Here is an 18,232-nt window from a genome sequence, read left to right on the forward strand (position 1 = left end):
ATAGATAGATAGATAGATAGATAGATAGGTTCAAAGTCGCTGGGGTTCGTTTAGGAATGCTTTGTATTTGAAATGAATGAGTGCATTGGTAACCGTGAGAGTGATAGGTTGTCTTTTGTGTTTGATTTGAGAAAGAAAACAACGTCGGGTTGACATCATTTCGAAGATGAGTTTATGGAACCAAGTGGTCAAAACAGGACTGCAAAATGGTCACCGCAAAGTCTGCCTCCCGGAGGCGACGTCCACTTTTCTCTCCTTATGATACTGACCAACTTCTATACTTGAGGCCTCGAGCAGGTGAAAGTGTCTATCAAAAAGCTAAACGTGCGTTGTGGGTTTATGTCCTGTTCTTAACCTTGTAAGAATTACTTCTGTGTGGCGTGATTTTGATACTGGCAGCCAATGACCAATGTGCGGCTTGATGACATGCAATTTATTACCTGTGTGTGTATCCCGTGCGCTCTGCCAGTAGCCCCTGAGCCTTTGTTTTAGAAAAGGTTTCAAGGTGAGTGCAGGAACTGGTATCGATATATTGGAAGCGGTTTTGTTGGCGGATCCAGCTAGCTGGTCCACCAGAACGTAGCCTTGTATTTCGTGGTGTACTTGCACCCAGCAGACTACAACATGCTGCTTAGATGAATAGACTGTGCATAAAAGCGAATAAAGCGACACAAGGAAAGGTTTTTACTACGCTGGGGGAATCGGTATATATTATTGCTTTCTGTAGTTTTATTTGTTTAATGTGTTTGACGGCAGCGAGTATCGCATAAGCTTCGCCGGTCAAAATGCTTGAATCAGAGAGCGGAACGCCTGCTTCCGAAAAGAATGGGCCGACGACTGCGTACGAAACAGAAGTGTTAAACTTTAAAGCATCGGTGAAGAACTCAGGACATGTGTATTACTGTTGTTGTTTTAGGAAGTATGTCTTGATATGTGCAATCGGTGCATGCTTCGTAACCTCCAAGAAAGACACATCGCAATGTAATGCCTGCCATTGCCACGGTGCCAGGCATACTGCGGAGCCATCCAACGGTTTTCAAGTGGCACACCGGTTTCCTTGGCTAGGCCCCTCCCAAGGAGGGAGTAGGGCTGTCTTATAGAATGCCGTTTCTCAAACACAGTAAGACTTGACATGTCATTAGGTATGGAATGTGATGGGCGATCCTTGTCTGCATATAAATCAAGATAATATTTAAAAGACATGTAACATCTCTGTAGGTGGAGCGACCACTCATTCGATTCCACGTACAGGCTTTCCACGGGGCTAGTGCGAAAAGCATCCGTGGAGAGACGGATGCCTAGATGATAAACAGGGTCAAGCATTTTAAGGGCAGTGGGTGTTGCAGACTGATATGATATTGCCCCATAGTCCAGGTGGGTACATACAAGGCTTTTATACAAATTCAATAAACATTTCTTGTCACTTCCCCACGTGGTGCGAGACAACACTTTTATAATATTCATAGCTTTTATGGACCTCTATTTTTTATTATTTCATGTGTGGTATCAAGGTTAGCTTGGTGTCCAAGATTAGGCAGAAAACTTTGTGTTCAGTATTACCGGAATAACGTTGACCATGAAGTTGAATATTGGGTACGGGATGAATGCCTCTCTTCCTGGAGAACAAGACACGCGTGCTTTTCTGTGCATTCAGACGGAACCCATTTTCTTCAGCCAATTGGAGACTTTGTTCAAACCAATCTGAATCTGTCGCTCACACATGGCCAGATTGCAAGATCTAAAATCAAGCTGGACTTGAACGGCATATGTGCAATAAAACATATTGCGAGGGATGGACAAGCGCAAAGATTTCATTTTGATGAGAAAAAGTGTGCAACTAAGTACGCCACCTTGCGGCACGCATGTTTCTTGAATAATTGTTGGGGATAGAACGCTGCCTACTCGAACTCGGAATGTCTGGTTGGAGAGGTAACTTTTGATTACACTAAGCATTCTGGCACGCACGCCAAGGTGGGTCAAGTATTTTAGTATTTCAAAGCGCCATGCTGTATTATATGCCTTTTCGATATCGAGGAACACCGAGAAAAAGCATTTCTTATGAACGAAAGCGTTTCTGATCTGTGCCTCGATACGAACAAGGTGGTCCGTGGTGGATCTAGTCTCTCGAAACCCGCAGTGAAATGGGTCGAGCAAATTGTTCGTTTCAAGGAAATGTACAAGTTGGAAGTTTATCATTTTTTCGAGAAGTTTGCATAAGCGGCTTCTACGCGCAATAGGCCTGTAAGTCGAAACTTAAGAAGGGTCCTTGCCTTGTTTCAAAATGAGAGTAACAATAGCCTCTTTCAAAGAAGCAGGGAGAGCGCCAGACAACCAGATAGCACGGTACAAGCAAAGTGATGTTTTTGCATTTCTATGGTTAGCTTTTTCAACATTTCATAAACCACACGGTTAGCACCTGGAGCGGAATCGCTGCAGGAGTTCAGTGACGTTTGGAGCTCAGCTAAGCTGAAAGCTTGGTTGTACGCCTTGTATGTCGTACATTAGTGTTCGAGTTTTTGTTTTTTTCGTTTTTCTTTCTATATTTTTAGAAAGCGTCAGTATAGTGCGAGGATCTGGACACCCGCTCGAAGTGTGCACCGAGGAAGTTCACCTGAGTTTCCAAGGTGTCACCCTGTGTGTTTACAAGTGGGAGTGTGTGTGCTTGTCTTCCTTCTACTTTACCAACCATGTTCCAGACTTTTGCCTCGTGTGTATATGAATTCATCCCAAATAAAATCTACTTCCAGCTTTCTCTTCTGGCCTGCCGACGCGTTCTCATGGCCTGAGACTTCATTTTCTTAAAGATGTGAAGATTTTTCAGCTGTCGGTAAGTTCCGAAGCGACCTCCAAGCTTTGTTTTGCTGCTTGCGCACTCAGAGCTCCATTTAGGCACTCAGAGCTCCACCATGGCACACGTCGTTTTCCAGGGTGTCCATTCGTTTGTGGGACGCATTTTGTTGCTGCATCAATCAGAAACGTTGTGAAGAAGTTGACAGCTGCATCAATGCTTAAATTGAATATGTCGCACCAGCCTAAATGGGTGATGGTGTAAAACTGTTCCTAGTCGGCTTTGCTTAAAAGCCATTTAGGAACCTGAGGCGGGAATTTAGTTAATATATGTGTGCTTAAAACTACAGGAAAATGGTCACTTCTGTAGGAATTAGTGATGATGTTCCAGTGAAGTAGAGGCACAAGCGCTGGAGATACTATGCTTAGGTCTGTGGAGGAACAGGTATTGTTACCGAGGTTATAATAGGTTGGTTCTTTTCAGTTCAGAAGACAGGCGCAGGAAGAGAGAAGAAACTTGTCAATCATTCGACCTCAGGCGTCACAATGAGAGTCGCCCCATAGCCTGCTATGCGCAATCAAGTCTCCAAGGAGAACAAAAGGTTCCAGACGTTCATCGACTAAGGACTGGAAGTCGTGTTTTTGTAGGGGATAGCTCGGACGTACGCAAAGAGTGCAAGTTATGATCCGTTTGTCGAAATGCACAGCTGTAATAGCCACTGCTTCAAGAGATGTTTTGAGTTGTAAGTGTGTACATGCACTCCCTTTATTCACGATAGTGGCAACACCCCCGGATGATTTCATGACATCATCACAGTCCTTTCTAAAATAACGCATTTACGGAGGAATTCGGCGCGTTTTGAATTTAGGTGTGTTTTTTGTACGCACACCACTTTTGGTGAGTGTTCGTGTAAATGTTCTTGGACGTCGTCAAGACTCCCGAGAAGGCCCCGGACGTTCCATTATATAATTTTAGTGTTCATGGTGAAAGTAAAGTAGTGCTGTGCATGTATAAAAGAGAGTGGCTGTTTTCTTGGGGTGTTTGAATTCAAGTAACAGAGCTGTCATATGCCCTGTCATGAGCTTTTTAGTTCTCTTGACGCGCTCCAGAGAGCCGCGCCGTACCCGCACATGTGAGCTGGTTGTTCGAAGTTTGGGCCACGCCTGGTGAGGTGAAGCCTTCTGACCCGAAGACCCTGGAGTCTTTGGTCTGTGTTCAATAGTAGGCGGAGTGGACTCAACTACTGCCACCTTGGAGGCAGGCGCCACAGCCGATGCCTCGCACTGCGCAGGCCGAAGGAGTGGCGAGGGCTGGTTCGACGCTGCCTGCTGACGCGCCGCATCAGCATATGTGGAGCCATAAAACGGCGAAACTCTTCTTCTTGGTTCTTTGAATGTAACGTTTTCTTCAACGTTTATTGTGAGGATATTTTTTACTTTTTACCCAAAAAGAACAGGAGCGTGAGTATGCGGAACGATTCACGCTACAGTTCACACAGTGTGGCGGTGCTTCGCAATTGTCAAACGCGTGGCCCACGACTACACACAGAGCACAAGTTTTCCGGCCACGACAGCTTTGCAAGTCGTGGCCACATCTCATAAATTGAAAGCAACGGCGGGGGCTAGGAATTTATGGTCTCTTGGAAGTCTTTGTATACTTGGTTTGAGTGGTTTCGGGCAGATCGCTCGAAGCAAAGGTCAGTATTAGGTGTTTGGTTGGTGTTTCGTTTTTTTCTGTTCTTATACTAAAACGTTTTACGTTGGTCACGCTCTGGCTCTTCCATTCTTCCAAAAGTTCAGCTTCGATCAGGTCAAGCAAATCTGCGTCCGATACTACCCCGCGAGCCGAATTCATTCACCTGTGTGGTGTAATACTAACTGGTGTGTCGCCAAAAAGGTTAAGAGAGTTCAGTTTTCCGAATTGGTCTTTCTCTCGTATCTCAAGAAGTAAATCTCCGCTAACCATTTTGGTAACCTTGTAGCCGGCACCAAGACTTTCAGTTAGGCACCTAGTCACTACAAAAGGGGATAGAGTTCTGGCTTGTGTAATAGTTTTCTCGCTGTGTATAACATGAAAATTAGGAAACATTTGTTTTGGCCAGTTGAAAAAATTGATGTCTTCGTTGCGTACCCACTTTAAGGAGGCAGATCCCTAAGCAAAAGAAATGCTTTATGCATGCTAATTGCATGTTGTTCAGCAGCGTTGGCGGCCACCCACAACACAGTCCAACGAAAGGACGCTGCAAGTTCGCGGATGCTGAAAGCTTCCAGACGTCAGCCGTACAACACTGCAATAACCCATTGCGCCTAAGCCAAGAGAGGCTATTAGCACAAAGTTAACCCTTTCTCAGAGAATATAGGAAGGAAACAGAAGGGAGAAGTAGACAGGAAAGATAAAAAAGTGACAAATACGAAGATGTAGGGAAAGAGATACAGAAAAAGGCAACTGCCGATTTCGCCTGGGTGGGTCAGCCCAGGGGAGCCGTCTAAATGAAGCCGGAACCAAAGGGTATGTTGCCTCTGCCGGGGGGGCCTTAAAGGTCCAATCACCCGGCGTCGGCTCAACCCGCAGTATCCTCTTTTTCCCGGACATGGAAAAGCCACGCACGGCTAGGCGTGGGAGGGAGTCGAAAACCCCCCCGTTAGCTCGGGTCCGTGGTGTCACTACACACCAAACGCCTACTTACGCAGACGCCCTGCGGAGAACTTATCTATTTGGCACCACTTCAACACTTGCGGCGACGGTGCTCGTACGAGTGCAAGGGACACCGTCACACAGGCTAGTCGAAGAGCTGCTTCACATCTAGTATTTGCAAGTTCTTGATCTGGAGTAGCGGCTTGACTCCAGTTCTGTTTCATCGTTGACGAAGGCAAGTCAGCTTGTCGAATCGTTGGCTGGACACAACTCCTATTTATATTTTTCAGCGCAAGCTTCAATCTTCCCCTTCCTACCGATTTCATGTGGACTAACCCACTCCTCAAGTATGGGTCGGATCACTTTTGCCAGAAACTCATGTGATAGGCGAAATCTAGGTGCGTTACTCACAATAGCAAGGTCAAAAAAAGCAAAGAGCACGTTCTCTATTGTACCGTACATGCCCAGGACCTGCCTCTGTTTGACAAAATCGTCGACGGTCACGTGTTTTTTGTGGGCCTTACACACTCTGGCGTGCATGCCTAGCTGTAAAAGGAATGACTGATGAGCCATGCTCAGAATCTTCATGTTGCTGTCCACATTTCAATACGTATGATTTCTGCCTTCAAGCTGTGGTTTGTAAGACACCGACAAGGTGTAAGCACTATTGCATCGGTCAAAATGGGCGATGTCTTATACGCCCTCGTGAGGACGAAATTCTTTCGAGAACTGAGAACTATCGCACCTACCTTCACACTGTGAAGCCTTTGCATGCCAGCCATCGCTTAAGGAAACGCGCATTTTGTTCTCAAGCAAAGTTCGGATAACTCCAGAAGTCGTTGAAGCCTACTGTATTCCGAAGGTGGGTGTTTAGTGCATAACCGGAGCTTCGGTGATGCTATAGCCGCAAGGGCAGAACACCTTTATGTCACTTACTTTGATGGCGTAAACGTGCTTGTGGCATTTGTCTTGTGCACACTCATGCAATGTCAGCTTGAGTGCTATCAGTATATACCTTCGTACACCTATGAGTAACTTTCAATTGCTAGCAGCACGTCGCACAGGCCTCTTCGTTTTTCGATCCAATGGCTTTTTGCCTTTGCGTATGAATGAAGAAAGGTTGTCCTGGCATCGTTTGACTATGGTACTCGCAATGACACGAGCACCATTCGGTCCCACACGCAGTTTTTCAGCCTAGACTAACAATAACAATTGCGAGCTTCATTTTCTGTCTGCACCAACGAGCCTAAGTAAGCACTCTTCTTAATTTCAACTAACGTGAAAGGCGGATGACATTCAGTAACTTGAGCAAGATAATCTATGTAAGCAGGTGGAGGATAACAACGGGTGCTTTCTGAAAAAAATAATGTATTAATAGGCCACATTTTTCGATACTCTTCGGCTCCTAATTCAAAATATAATAAAATTTATATTGCTATTCAGCATCCAATTACTAGTAAGCATCTTTCACCATACATGAACGACAGACCAATATTAGCAATTATAGGTTTATTTCCCCGAAAGAAATTGCCCACTCATTTTGTACACTATTGTTAAAATATTAGAGTTCTACGTACCACAAGCCCTGGAGGTCCAGCATGCCCTTTAGAACCTTTCTCTCCAGTAAGTCCCTGAAATGAAAAAAGAAAGAAAAAAACACCTGTCATTCGGTGGTACTGGCTGCAGTTTTACTTTGTTGCCTGATGACTCACTTAAGGTAGTTTTTATTCGGAGTTGCTCAAAGTTAGGCCTCATCCAACTCTTTGTGGTGCATTCAAAGTCAGTCTGAATTGCTCATAAGCAAGTTTTCTGAATAAACAATTTACACGTCTTCAGGTTAGCAACGAGTGTGACTGAATGAGCTTTAATCCGTAGGCAGTGCAGTGAAAAAAAAATACGTTCGCCGCACGTGCTGCTGAAGGGATGCTAAACCTGGAAGTTTTAATGTCACATGAAAAATAAAAGTCCATTCCACACTTTCTGTGAATTATATAATGTGATGCTGTTGGTGAAAAGCGTTGTCGCTTCGACACTAATGAGAAAAGACATGTTATGACTAGGGCTTAATGTTCATGCGGGTAAATATGTAGGTGTGGTCCCATGGTTAAAAATTGAAAACAAGACCTCTAACGCAAACGGAATCGGAAAACTGAACTAGAAACAGAAAATGACGAAAATGTTCGTTAAAGTGTTAAAAGTAGCAAGGGCATTATTTAATGAATAGGTGAGCACTTGAATTGTTTGTATCCAAAAGGACTTTAGGAAATTGAGTAAATAAGCAGGTATACCCTGGACAAATCGTTCTCATTTTTCGCGACAAATACAAATGTGCATTATTCTTTCAGACCATGCAATAGTGAAATACATATTGAAACTGACAAAATGTAAGGCTCAATTCCTGAAATATTGTCACTTGTTTATTATTCCGAAAGGTTATAAGAGACCACTTATCTATCTCTATTGAATTCATTGTAAAAAAAACAGCGTGGGCATACGAGACAAGAAAGACATCCCTCCGTGCCTCTAAAAACATTAGTGCCTATTTCGTGTGAGCAAATATGTACACCTTAGAAAGGGGAGCATAAAAAAGGAAATGAAGCAAAGGAAAACACTGCGCATGCGCCAGGACTAGTAGATCAAACTGCAAAGTTGAATTACGAAGATAAATAATCTTCTTGTCAGTTACTTAGATGGGCGGTGCGCTTACTCATGAACGCTTCCTAGATTTTCCAGGCACAGAAATCACGATAACTATAAATATGTAAAAAGCGCGTCAGTTCAAAACTCGAAGTGCATCCACAGTTGGCACAGTGAATTGCCAGATTCCTGCCCGTCTTGTCCTTGAAATTCTTCTTGTGCTCCCGAAGCCGGTCTTTCACGCAGAGACCCGCGTGTCCAACGTAGCGGCCATCACAATACGTCGGTATCTCGCAGATGGCTTCACTCTAGCACGGAACGAATATCATAGCTTTGTTGCTTCTTGAAAATGGAATCATTTGGGTAAGGGGCGTTCAGTTTCTTGCCTGGTTCCATGACTAATTCCAATGGAGGCGAAAATGCTGTAGGCTCGTGTGCTCAGATTCGGGTGCACGTTAAAGGAACCCCAGCTGCTCGAAATTTCCGGAGCCTTCCACTAAGGTGTCTCTCATATTTATTTTGTTGTTTTGGGGCCTTCAACCCTACATATCAATCAACCAATCAATAATTGATTTCACTGGCACCGAAAACACCAACTTTTACGCAAGCACCTACTGCCGGCTTCTTGATATCGCGTTAGACAGCGCGCAGAAGGAATATGGCTGCCCATCTTGCCCCGTCATCTGCTGCATGAGGTTTTTTTCTTCTTACGGTGCTTTTTAGAAATGGCTTCGGCCAACCTGGAAAGGAACGAGTCCTAAAAGCATGCCTTCTACTGTTGGCGAACTTGATTGGCGTAGCTAGACGCAATTTGATGTTGACATGACTTCTCTAGACCATCCTTTATGGCGAAAAGCGGGATACCTCAAAATTCAAAATAAAAAGAATGCCGACCAAAGTGAAACACCTAAAATAAAAAAAATATTTCAGCTCCCTACGTTGAAGCTTTTTCACGATGACAACAAAACGGCGTAGCGTGGTCTTCTTATGGGCGCGTCATGACGTGTTGCAGACATTGCGGGTTCACAGGAGGGATTTTCCCGATATTTCTTTTCAGCGTACGCGCAGTAGTACTAGTGTCAAAAGATTTCATGTGCGACTGTGGAAACAACTTTCGTGGCAACGATGCAGGCTTTATCGCAGTCGATGTGGTGTCCAGTAGACGTGAAATGCTCTGCAAAGGCATTAGAAGCGCTTTATTGTTTCTGACGCCACTAAAATGTTGCTGGAGCCTTTTTTTGTATTGCAATTACAAGCCCCACCATTATATACGCATTCAGAGTTTTTGCAAGGAACTTTATACACTGCACTGGGAAAATTGAGTCTCTCCAGCCTGTAATTGGCATTTGTGATATGACTTTTCAGCTTTCGTGCCAAAGCGTGAGTCGCTTCGACGTTGTAACCGTGGAAAACACGAGCGAGAGTTTCACTGAAGCTACCGATGCACGTTTTCTTGTTGAAATGGTGTTCAATTGAGCCGGGGTGCTGAAGAAGTAACTGCACCGAGTTCATGTAGAAAGGCAGCTGTCCACAAGCAGCCTACTACCGTCGAACGGTCTACACATTTTCTAGTTCGCCTTCTTTCTCGGAGCAATTCCGCTGAGTGCGCTTTACGAGTGTAGAGACAACGGAACGTTTATAGCAGGAATGGTGCACAGATTCAAAGCTCAAGAAATGACCGGTATGTGCATATTTCCTGTAAACCCTGAAAGCCAGGCGGCTACCGTCTCCTTTAACGAAAACGTCAAGGAACGGAAGGTTGCCGGCTGATTCTTCTTCAACAGTAGGCTGTGTCACGGCCTAAACAGAATTTAGTTGTACCAAGATTAGTTATATTTCGATTCTTGGGCGGCTTGCAGGCCCGCCTTATAAAAATTGCAAGGGCAGATTGGGACAGATAGTATTGGAGATCCTGTATAACTGTTCAGAAAGCTTGCACGCTTTTAGAACAAGACACTTTAAGGTGCCCTATATTTCGCACGGCTCGCAGATGAGGAGCGAGTCATCAACTTACGATGAATCCATGCCACAACCTCAAGTGTACACCCTTTTATATTTCAATTGGAATAACACTAGGCAGCAGTACATATGTTGATGACATATGTTGATGTTGAATGTAATGCAATAACTCAGATGGCTGTGTGAGAATGCATAAAAGCACCCCGCCGCGGCGGTATAGAGTCTAAGGTACTCGGCTGCGGACCCGCAGGTCGCAAGATCGAATCCCGGCTGTGGCGGCTGCGAATCCGATGGAGGCGGAATTGTTGTAGGCCCGTGTGCTCAGATTTGGGTGCAAGTTAAAGAACCCCACGTGGTCGGAATTTCCGGCGCCTTCCGCTACGGCGTCTACCATAATCACGTGGTGGTTTTAGAACGTTAAACCACACATATCAATCAATCAAGAATGCATAAAAGAGCGGCTTCAGGGTGTCGAAAATAAATCACAAGCGTATTCCTGAAGGTTAATAGTTTTCTTTAACGCACACGTTGCATATAATCGAGTGTGTTTTTCGTAAATCCCCGTTAATTTGAAAAATATGAATCGAAATATACATTATTCTCAATACTTCATTACCACAGAATAAATGGTATCTGACAGCGAAAACATATAAATGCACAAAGTCATTTTAGAAATCTCTAAGCGTAGAGCGCACAAACACACACTCTAAAAAAATTTACACCCTAAACGCTGTAAAACTGGTGTATGCATTAAAAGCACCCATATGAACACTCTTTTTACGCCTCATTTTTGACATTTGAGGTGTTCCTAATTGAAACACCATCAAAACACCCCATTTACACCCTTATATTTGGGGTGTAAGGAACAAGGCTACAAATAATTGATTGATATGTGGGGTTTACTAACCCAAAACCACCATACGATTATGAGAGACGCTGTAGTGGAGGGCGCCGGAAATTTCGACCACCTGTGGTTCTTGAACGTGCACCCAAATCTGAGCACCCGTGCCTACAAGGCTACAAATGCACGACATTTGCGGGTGGTTTTGCTTATACTGGTAGTATACGTTAACGATCTTGATACCAGCAAGGCTCCCACTACTAGCTGCTTGCGAGTCAAGTAACGAATCGAAGCAGAAAGCAATGTGACCGAAACGCAGTTTTCATCGATAAAGCACGCAAACTACTATAAAATGAAAGATACAATAGGAGCCATGCTTGTTCAATTGAGCAAGGGCCAATTCTCCTGTACCTGTTTCTTTCATCTGTGTCATTTGCGTGATTAGTGAACATTCACAAAGTACACTGATTTGCCTGAACAAGGTAATGTTGCGCACATTGGTGTAGCCATGCGTAGAACACTCCCCCCGTCCCAAGTAGGATCGAAGCTTTAAAGCTGGAGATAAAACGTCCACCCCACCTGCAAAAAAACAACAACAACAGCATAGTTGTTTAGCCATAACCACCACGTCAGCTGGCCATCAGGTCCCTTAAAAACGAACATTGACGTCATGTATTTTTAGCAGGCTCGTTTTATTTAATTACTGTAGCGAATGTTCCTCTTCATGTGTCCTTAAGGGTGCGTCATGGAAATTAGGAAGAGGACACTGACCATGAAGAAAAATGCAGAATAAGGATATTTTGGTGACCTTGACGCAGCCTTGCTCACAATGACAGGAGCATGGACTGAATTGCGGACAAAGCTCTCCTCAGGGGAGCCGAAACGCATTCTCTAGTTCTCTCTCTCTCTCTCTCTCTCCGTTTTTGTAGATCCCCTTCTTTTAATTTATGTAACTTCCCCAGCAGACGTGCTTCGGTCAAAGCCTTGACTTTGTAGGTAGTGAGAAAACAACATTGATGAAATATTCTCAGCCGTGGTCTTGTTCCAAGGACTGCAAGCTAAGCACAACTGTATTGCCGCAACGTGAAGACAGAAGTAGTAATTAACAGGTTGAGAAAGTAGCAGCAGGTCAGTATTTTTTATTTACTGCGTGCCAAAGCGTTCCTCTTCTTTCTTGTTATTGCTTGCTGCATAACGGCGTGCAGATGCGCGCATGCGCTGTCCTCTTATTCGTCCTAGCAGTACGCATGTGGCAATATGTTCTCATCGAACAGTGTGACGGCCGATGCATGCAATGTGCCAATGTATTTACCGAAATTAAAGTGCTGATAAAATATCGCCTGCGTGACCTTTAATGTGCAGTCCCTAAAGACCCATAGAGCTAAGCAAGAAGCTTCAGCTTAGCTTTTTTAACAAAATTCACTGCATAAGGTCAGTGAAGGTGTGCTAAACATTGCTCCTGATTATTACAAATGCGCGTTCTGACTAGTAGCTCGTGCTGGCCACACTGCACCATCACAAAGTTCACGGCCATTCAGATGCACTGTTAAAGAACGAGTATAACGCAACAGATCACTACCGCAAAAAAAAAAGGCAGCGCCCGCGCTATCAGCAGAGGGCCGGAGCTTGCGTTAAACCGGATCTAGCCGCTCTGAAAACGCGCCGATGCCATGAGGTCTCGTCGCCTAGGCAACCCTGGCTGCCCGGTATTGCTGCGTGCCGGGCGCACAGCGTGGGAAAGGGGTCGACATCGTCTTACATGTCACTGCGTGCGCTGGCGAAAAACTCTCCCGTGTGTGTGCGTGTGGTGCGCGTGGCTTCTCGATCGGTAGAGTTTATTAGTTGGTGTTTAGTTTGAAATGTGCCTGCGCTCTGTGCTGCACCAGTGTGTTCTGTCAGTGCTGAATATTGCGAAGGTGCACCATCCTGAAGACTGGACCTGTGGATTCATATTGTGGAGCACTCGAAGTGAAATAGTGAGTACCGCTTTCACGTTGTTTCGTTCAGCGCTTTGTTAACTGCTTGAGCACGAGAATAGCGCCTTCAAACAATTTTGTTTTCAACTAGTTGATAACAAATCAGCATTTGTTTACTTAGCGAGAATAATTGTCCGCACTGTTTCACGGCGATGATGGCGAAGTGTGATTGTGGGCAAGGTTTTTGTTTGTTTGTATAGATTATTTGGAGTACAAAGCAGAGTGAGCGTGCGCCGCTGAGGTTCAGCGAAGAAATTGAAAAGATTTTTGCGGTGCCCTTTGTTGGCAGCCGTTTTTGATGGGGCCCGCTCGCGCTGCACATCAATTTTACTTTACTAATTATTATATGTGTGGGGACGGCGCCTGTTAGCTCTAAGCATCAACCGTATCTAAGACGCATATGCTTGGGCATGTCGGTAGTTCTTTACTTTTTTTCTAATTGCACAAAAAGACCGAGAACGGAAAAGAAGGGCGTGGTGTCCATGTCGTTATTTTCGGTTCTTTTTCGTTTTGTGCGGTAACACTACCATGATAACTTGGTTGATGCATCGGGTGACAACACAGCATGTTGCTTCGCGTTAGGTGCGCCTCGCGAAGTTAGCCTACTAGCTAATACATTCAATTTCGTTAAATTCGTCTTCACCGGTATTTTAGTTCACCCGCAACGTAGCATGACACTGCCGACAGCCGTGCATGTGTAGCGGATCAAGCACTGAAGCTGGACGTTTGTTTGAACAGACCTTTCGTCTGTGTGTGTGGTCGAATTGCATACTTGAACAGTGCGAACGCTTGTTTGAACATAATTGCTAACGTTCGAGCACATTTTATTCGGATTGTTTCCATCATGTGTAACTTTCAAAATATTCTTGTTATTCAGAGTTTTATTGCCATCGCCTCGCTTTGGCGTTTAACTTCGCTAAGTACTTCAGATGTTAAAGGTATTTTCGCTATGTGAAGCGTAGTATTAGTTTTTTCGTTGCACAAAACACTCTAATGTTATACATACTGCAGGGTATCTAAGCATGTGTTGTAGCCAAAATGTAAGACTGGGCAGCATATCAATCTGGGAACACAACACGCACAGCCACTGAACAGCCTACGCTTCATCGGGAAGGAGTTATGCTTTCTCACCCTGACAGCATAATTGAAACAAATGGCCATAATTTAGCAGTATGCAACGGTAATTGAGTGAAAGTAACAGCGTCACTTTATGCGACATTTCCTAGCAAACTTTATGGCTATGGCAAATGTGTTTGAAAAAAAAAAATCGTGCTGATTTAATGCGTTGAAAACACTGAACTGCTTGAATATTTCCGAGAGATAAACTTTTTGGTAACGTGGTTGCCTTTCAAACTTTCCAGACTGTTGTTTGAGTGTTGTTTGTGAAAAAAATATTTTACAAGTACCGCACCCTTTCTTATACCAATTTTGGTACATGTTAAGTAAAGGGGCCTATGTAAGGTGTTTGAGACTCAGCAATATTAGTACAAATTTTCGGCCACATACGTCTGCAAGAATTTAGCCAACCTGTGTTATGTTTGCATTTTCTCATTGCTATACTGCACTTTGTATAAATATCTGAGCTGTGACTACTTACTTCACAGAAAATATATTTTGATGAAAAATCATTTTTAGATATCTTAAGCTGTTAACCTCTACAAGAAAAGATCACTCATTTCCCAGAATTGTCATTTTTGTCCATATTTAAACGCAATTTTCATCATGTGGGGGTCAACATAAAAATCACCTTTTACCTAAATTGAAAGCAAATAAACAGTTCTTTGTATGTGACAAGTTTCGTCATTACAATTTCTATTTCAAGAAATAAAATATTTTTTTTTTAATTTTCCCATCAATGGCAATGGGGAATTTCAAGGCGTCGGCTGCTGTATGACCAAATGGCGAATGGGGAACTTGGAACTTCAAAAATCATTTAGGGGCGAAGCTCTTGAGGCCGTGGGTCATTCCCTCCTCTTGATGAGTTGCACACTAGATAGCGTTAGTGGTTTTCACAGCACATACACGGACAAAATGATGATTCATAGGGCGAATCGTTCGTCCGTACATTTGTGCTTTCGTCCGTTCGTCTGTGCAACCATCCGTCCGGGCTGCCCTGTGTTGGTCTGTCCATGAATCCGTCCGTCTTTCTGTTCGTCCATACTGGCGTCAGACTGTCTGTCCATCCGTTTGTGCGTACGGATGGACGAACGTTACGCCCCACTCATCATTATTCACTGCGTGAGTATGCTGTGATCTTTTTCTCAAAACACAGATTACCATGACGAAATTTGGCATATGAAAAGAACTTTATTTGCTTCGATTTAGGAAGTCTCTTTCAATTCAACCACCACATGGTGCAAGATGCGTCTCATTATAGACAAAACAATAATTTTGTGAAATTTGCGATTTTTTCTCGTAAAGTTTGACAGCTTGAGCTAAAATATTTTTTCCTCCAAATATACCTTATGTGGATTAAGCATCCACTCCTCACATATTCATTCAAAGTGCAGTATTCATATAGAAAAAATGCAGATATAACACACTTCGGCAAAATTTTTTGAGGCGTATGTGGTTGAAAAATGGTAATAATAAAACTGAGCTTCAAACACTTTACGCAAGCCCTTTACTTAACTTGTAGACCAAATTTGTCATGAAAGAAGAGATAGATACTTATGAAAAAAATTTTTTCACAAACATACAGACGAGATTCCGGGAAGCTCAGCAGGCAGCCACGTGACCAATAAATTATTTGTCTGCGAAATAGTCTAGCAGTTACGTTTTTTATTGCAGTAAAATTAGTGCGATTTTTTTTCGAATACATTTGCGGTGACCACCAAAATGGGTGGGACGTGTGATTTGAAATGACCCAATAACCAATTCTTCCATTATATAATCGTGTGAATGTGAGCCAGTTCAAGAACACTAGTATCATTCGCATTTTAATACGTAACTGTACTTTACTTTATTTTACAAGTTACCTGCACTGAATACCTTCTCAATGCGCATACCTTCATGTATGCTCAGTGGCATTGTGATTTTGTGCGATACAGATAAAATATGTATATGTTGTTGCGCGTCATACTGTATTCCTTTTAATAAACTAATCGAATGAGCGCCATGATAGATATGCAGAAATACACATGCAGCTGAGTTGATGCATACTTGAGCATAGAATTTGACAGTCACTTAGATTGGTCGTTGCGTGCAGCTAATGGAACATTATCAACTTGGAGCAGCACCTTTTTATATGCCTGCGCGAGCAAGCTGAAAGGATAAAGTAAGGTTCATATCTATGGCACGAAAGGTATAATGATTCTGCCACAGCGTGCTTTTTATGGAGTTTATTGCTCAGCATACCTTTTCTCGCATTTCTCACTTCAGTGAAGCCCGATGCCACTGAATATGCTTGCTATGCACTCAATTTATACTTACACATAAGAAAGCAGTTAGTTATGCATGGTGCACACTGTATGTTGCACTCTTTGTGAAATTTTAGTCATTGTTCCTTGTGTAATTATTTTAAGGTTCTGGGATTGAATTTCCTGTACAGAAAGAACAGCTGCGCCCCACTTCTCTCAAAGGCACCAGTCATCTCAGCAGCTGAAGATGATTGTGCAAGCAGCAGTGACGAGTGGTTTTGCAGTTAGAAGTATACCAACACTGACATTACATTAATAAAACCCCAATTACACTACCTTGTTGAGTGTCATCTTTTTTAATGTCGAAGTTTATTTTGCGAGATGTAATAGGTTGTAAATGTGACTCAAGAAACTCGCTTACTCTTTCTACGTGTTTTTTTTCTATTGTAAAGGTGTCAATCAAACGCCATACGTCTCAGTCGTTTGCCCAACTAGCGCAAAAGTTTTGTAAGTTGTGGAGATTTATTGTATTGAAAACAATGAATTTTTAGTATAGAGAGAAAAAAACTTGGTCCCGTGACATATTTCAAAAGTTTGCAGAATGCCATGAGAGTCCTGTTTGTCAGATTTGCAGTTTTTTATAATAAAGGCAGATGTTAACATATGGGCATAATAATTGTTTTTTGCTTCGGCGTTATGTTCGGTTGGACCTTACGCTACAGGTTACTGCTTGCACTATTGTGTGTGTGTGTGTGTGTGTGTGTGTGTGTGTGCGTGTGCGCGCGCGCCTTCCGCGTCTTTGTCGTTTACGGCCTAGCCTACCTGCACATGTATACACTGGTCTGGTGCAGCTCATTCAAGACCATGGCACCTTATTTTATCAGCTGCATACATGCAGGTATAAGTGCAGTGGGTGACACCAGTATCTTCCTTCTTCCCTGTCAGCCGCAGAGAAGGTTCATATATACTTCTATTTGATGGAAAGAAGTGCTGTGAATGGCTCTCCTCAACACACAAGTCTAAGCGTCACTTCCTGTGTCTCTGCTTTTGTGGCCCGTTAATTGCGTTTCAATTGATCAAGTATACTCATCCATATACAGTGTGAAACTTGTTTCCACATATGTTTTTTGTGCGTGCCAGATATGTAACCCCAACTCCTATCTTGGCCCTTAGGCTGACAGTATTAATAAATAATAAAAATAACAATAATAAATAATATAACTGCCATCGTTTCAAGGGGGTTCTCAGTGTACACCCAACTCGCATGGGTGTAGCTTCATCTAACACATATAGTTTAGGGGTGTTCATAAACAATTATAATAAAGTATGGTGTAACGTTTCTTTACACCCTACGGTTTCAGGGTGTTTCTAAACACCTTATTGTTTAGGGTGTTCCTAGACACCCTGAAAGGATGTTGCCCATGGGACAAAACAAATACATCCTTTTTGGTGTAAAAATTTTTAGAGTGTGCATATACCAGCAAGCACATATATATAGATGCGAAACGCCTACGTTTCAGCATATCTCAACCTGAAGGCTGGTTGTCATAGACGCAAGCATAAAAAATCACGATATCTGCACATTCGATATTGTCTGGCTCGCCCAAATGCTGCATGGGTAAGATGATTCAAGATAGCTTGCAGACAACAGTGGTTCTACATTGAGTAACGTCGCTCGCTAAGCACGCTACAAGCATCCAATAACTATTTGTATGTGCAGTACTCGCGATACTGTAGGAGCCTTTCATCGGTCGAATCCGCCTAAAGTACCAATTGTAATGAAGATATAGGGGGTAATGCAAAGCTGGGCAGTCACATGGTGAATGCTAAGCACGGGGTGCTCGAGCCACACGTGTTCACTATTTTCGCTGGCTAGCTTTACGCTCTTGGTGTGTCTCACGCAACAGACTCATAAGGCTGTCTCAGTTTTTTATTTTATTTGGTGGACTTTGCTGCGTCTTCTCACAACCCTGAAGTGGCGAAACCGGACTGTACCTGCCTCGAGGACCACTGAATCTGCCACAAGCCCACCACCTAT

The 18,232-nt window shown here is 43.4% G+C and overlaps 1 protein-coding gene and 1 long non-coding RNA gene across 2 annotated transcripts in view; one reads left to right on the forward strand and one right to left on the reverse strand.

Moving 5' to 3' along the window:
* Window positions 1–18,232, reverse strand: part of LOC119172983 (uncharacterized) — a 1,299,788-nt gene that overhangs the window by 627,280 nt on the left and 654,276 nt on the right. The window contains exon 29 of the mRNA XM_075893951.1: window positions 7,000–7,053. Coding sequence (XP_075750066.1) covers window positions 7,000–7,053 — 54 coding nt within the window. The remainder of the gene's footprint in view (window positions 1–6,999; window positions 7,054–18,232) is intronic.
* On the forward strand, window positions 12,701–16,529 carry LOC142814725 (uncharacterized). Its single transcript, XR_012895047.1, has 2 exons — window positions 12,701–12,835; window positions 16,360–16,529. It is a non-coding gene; the product is annotated as an uncharacterized LOC142814725 (long non-coding RNA).

The sequence above is a fragment of the Rhipicephalus microplus genome, chromosome 4 (genome assembly GCF_043290135.1).
Source record: "Rhipicephalus microplus isolate Deutch F79 chromosome 4, USDA_Rmic, whole genome shotgun sequence".
Classification (NCBI taxonomy): Eukaryota; Metazoa; Arthropoda; class Arachnida; order Ixodida; family Ixodidae; genus Rhipicephalus; species Rhipicephalus microplus.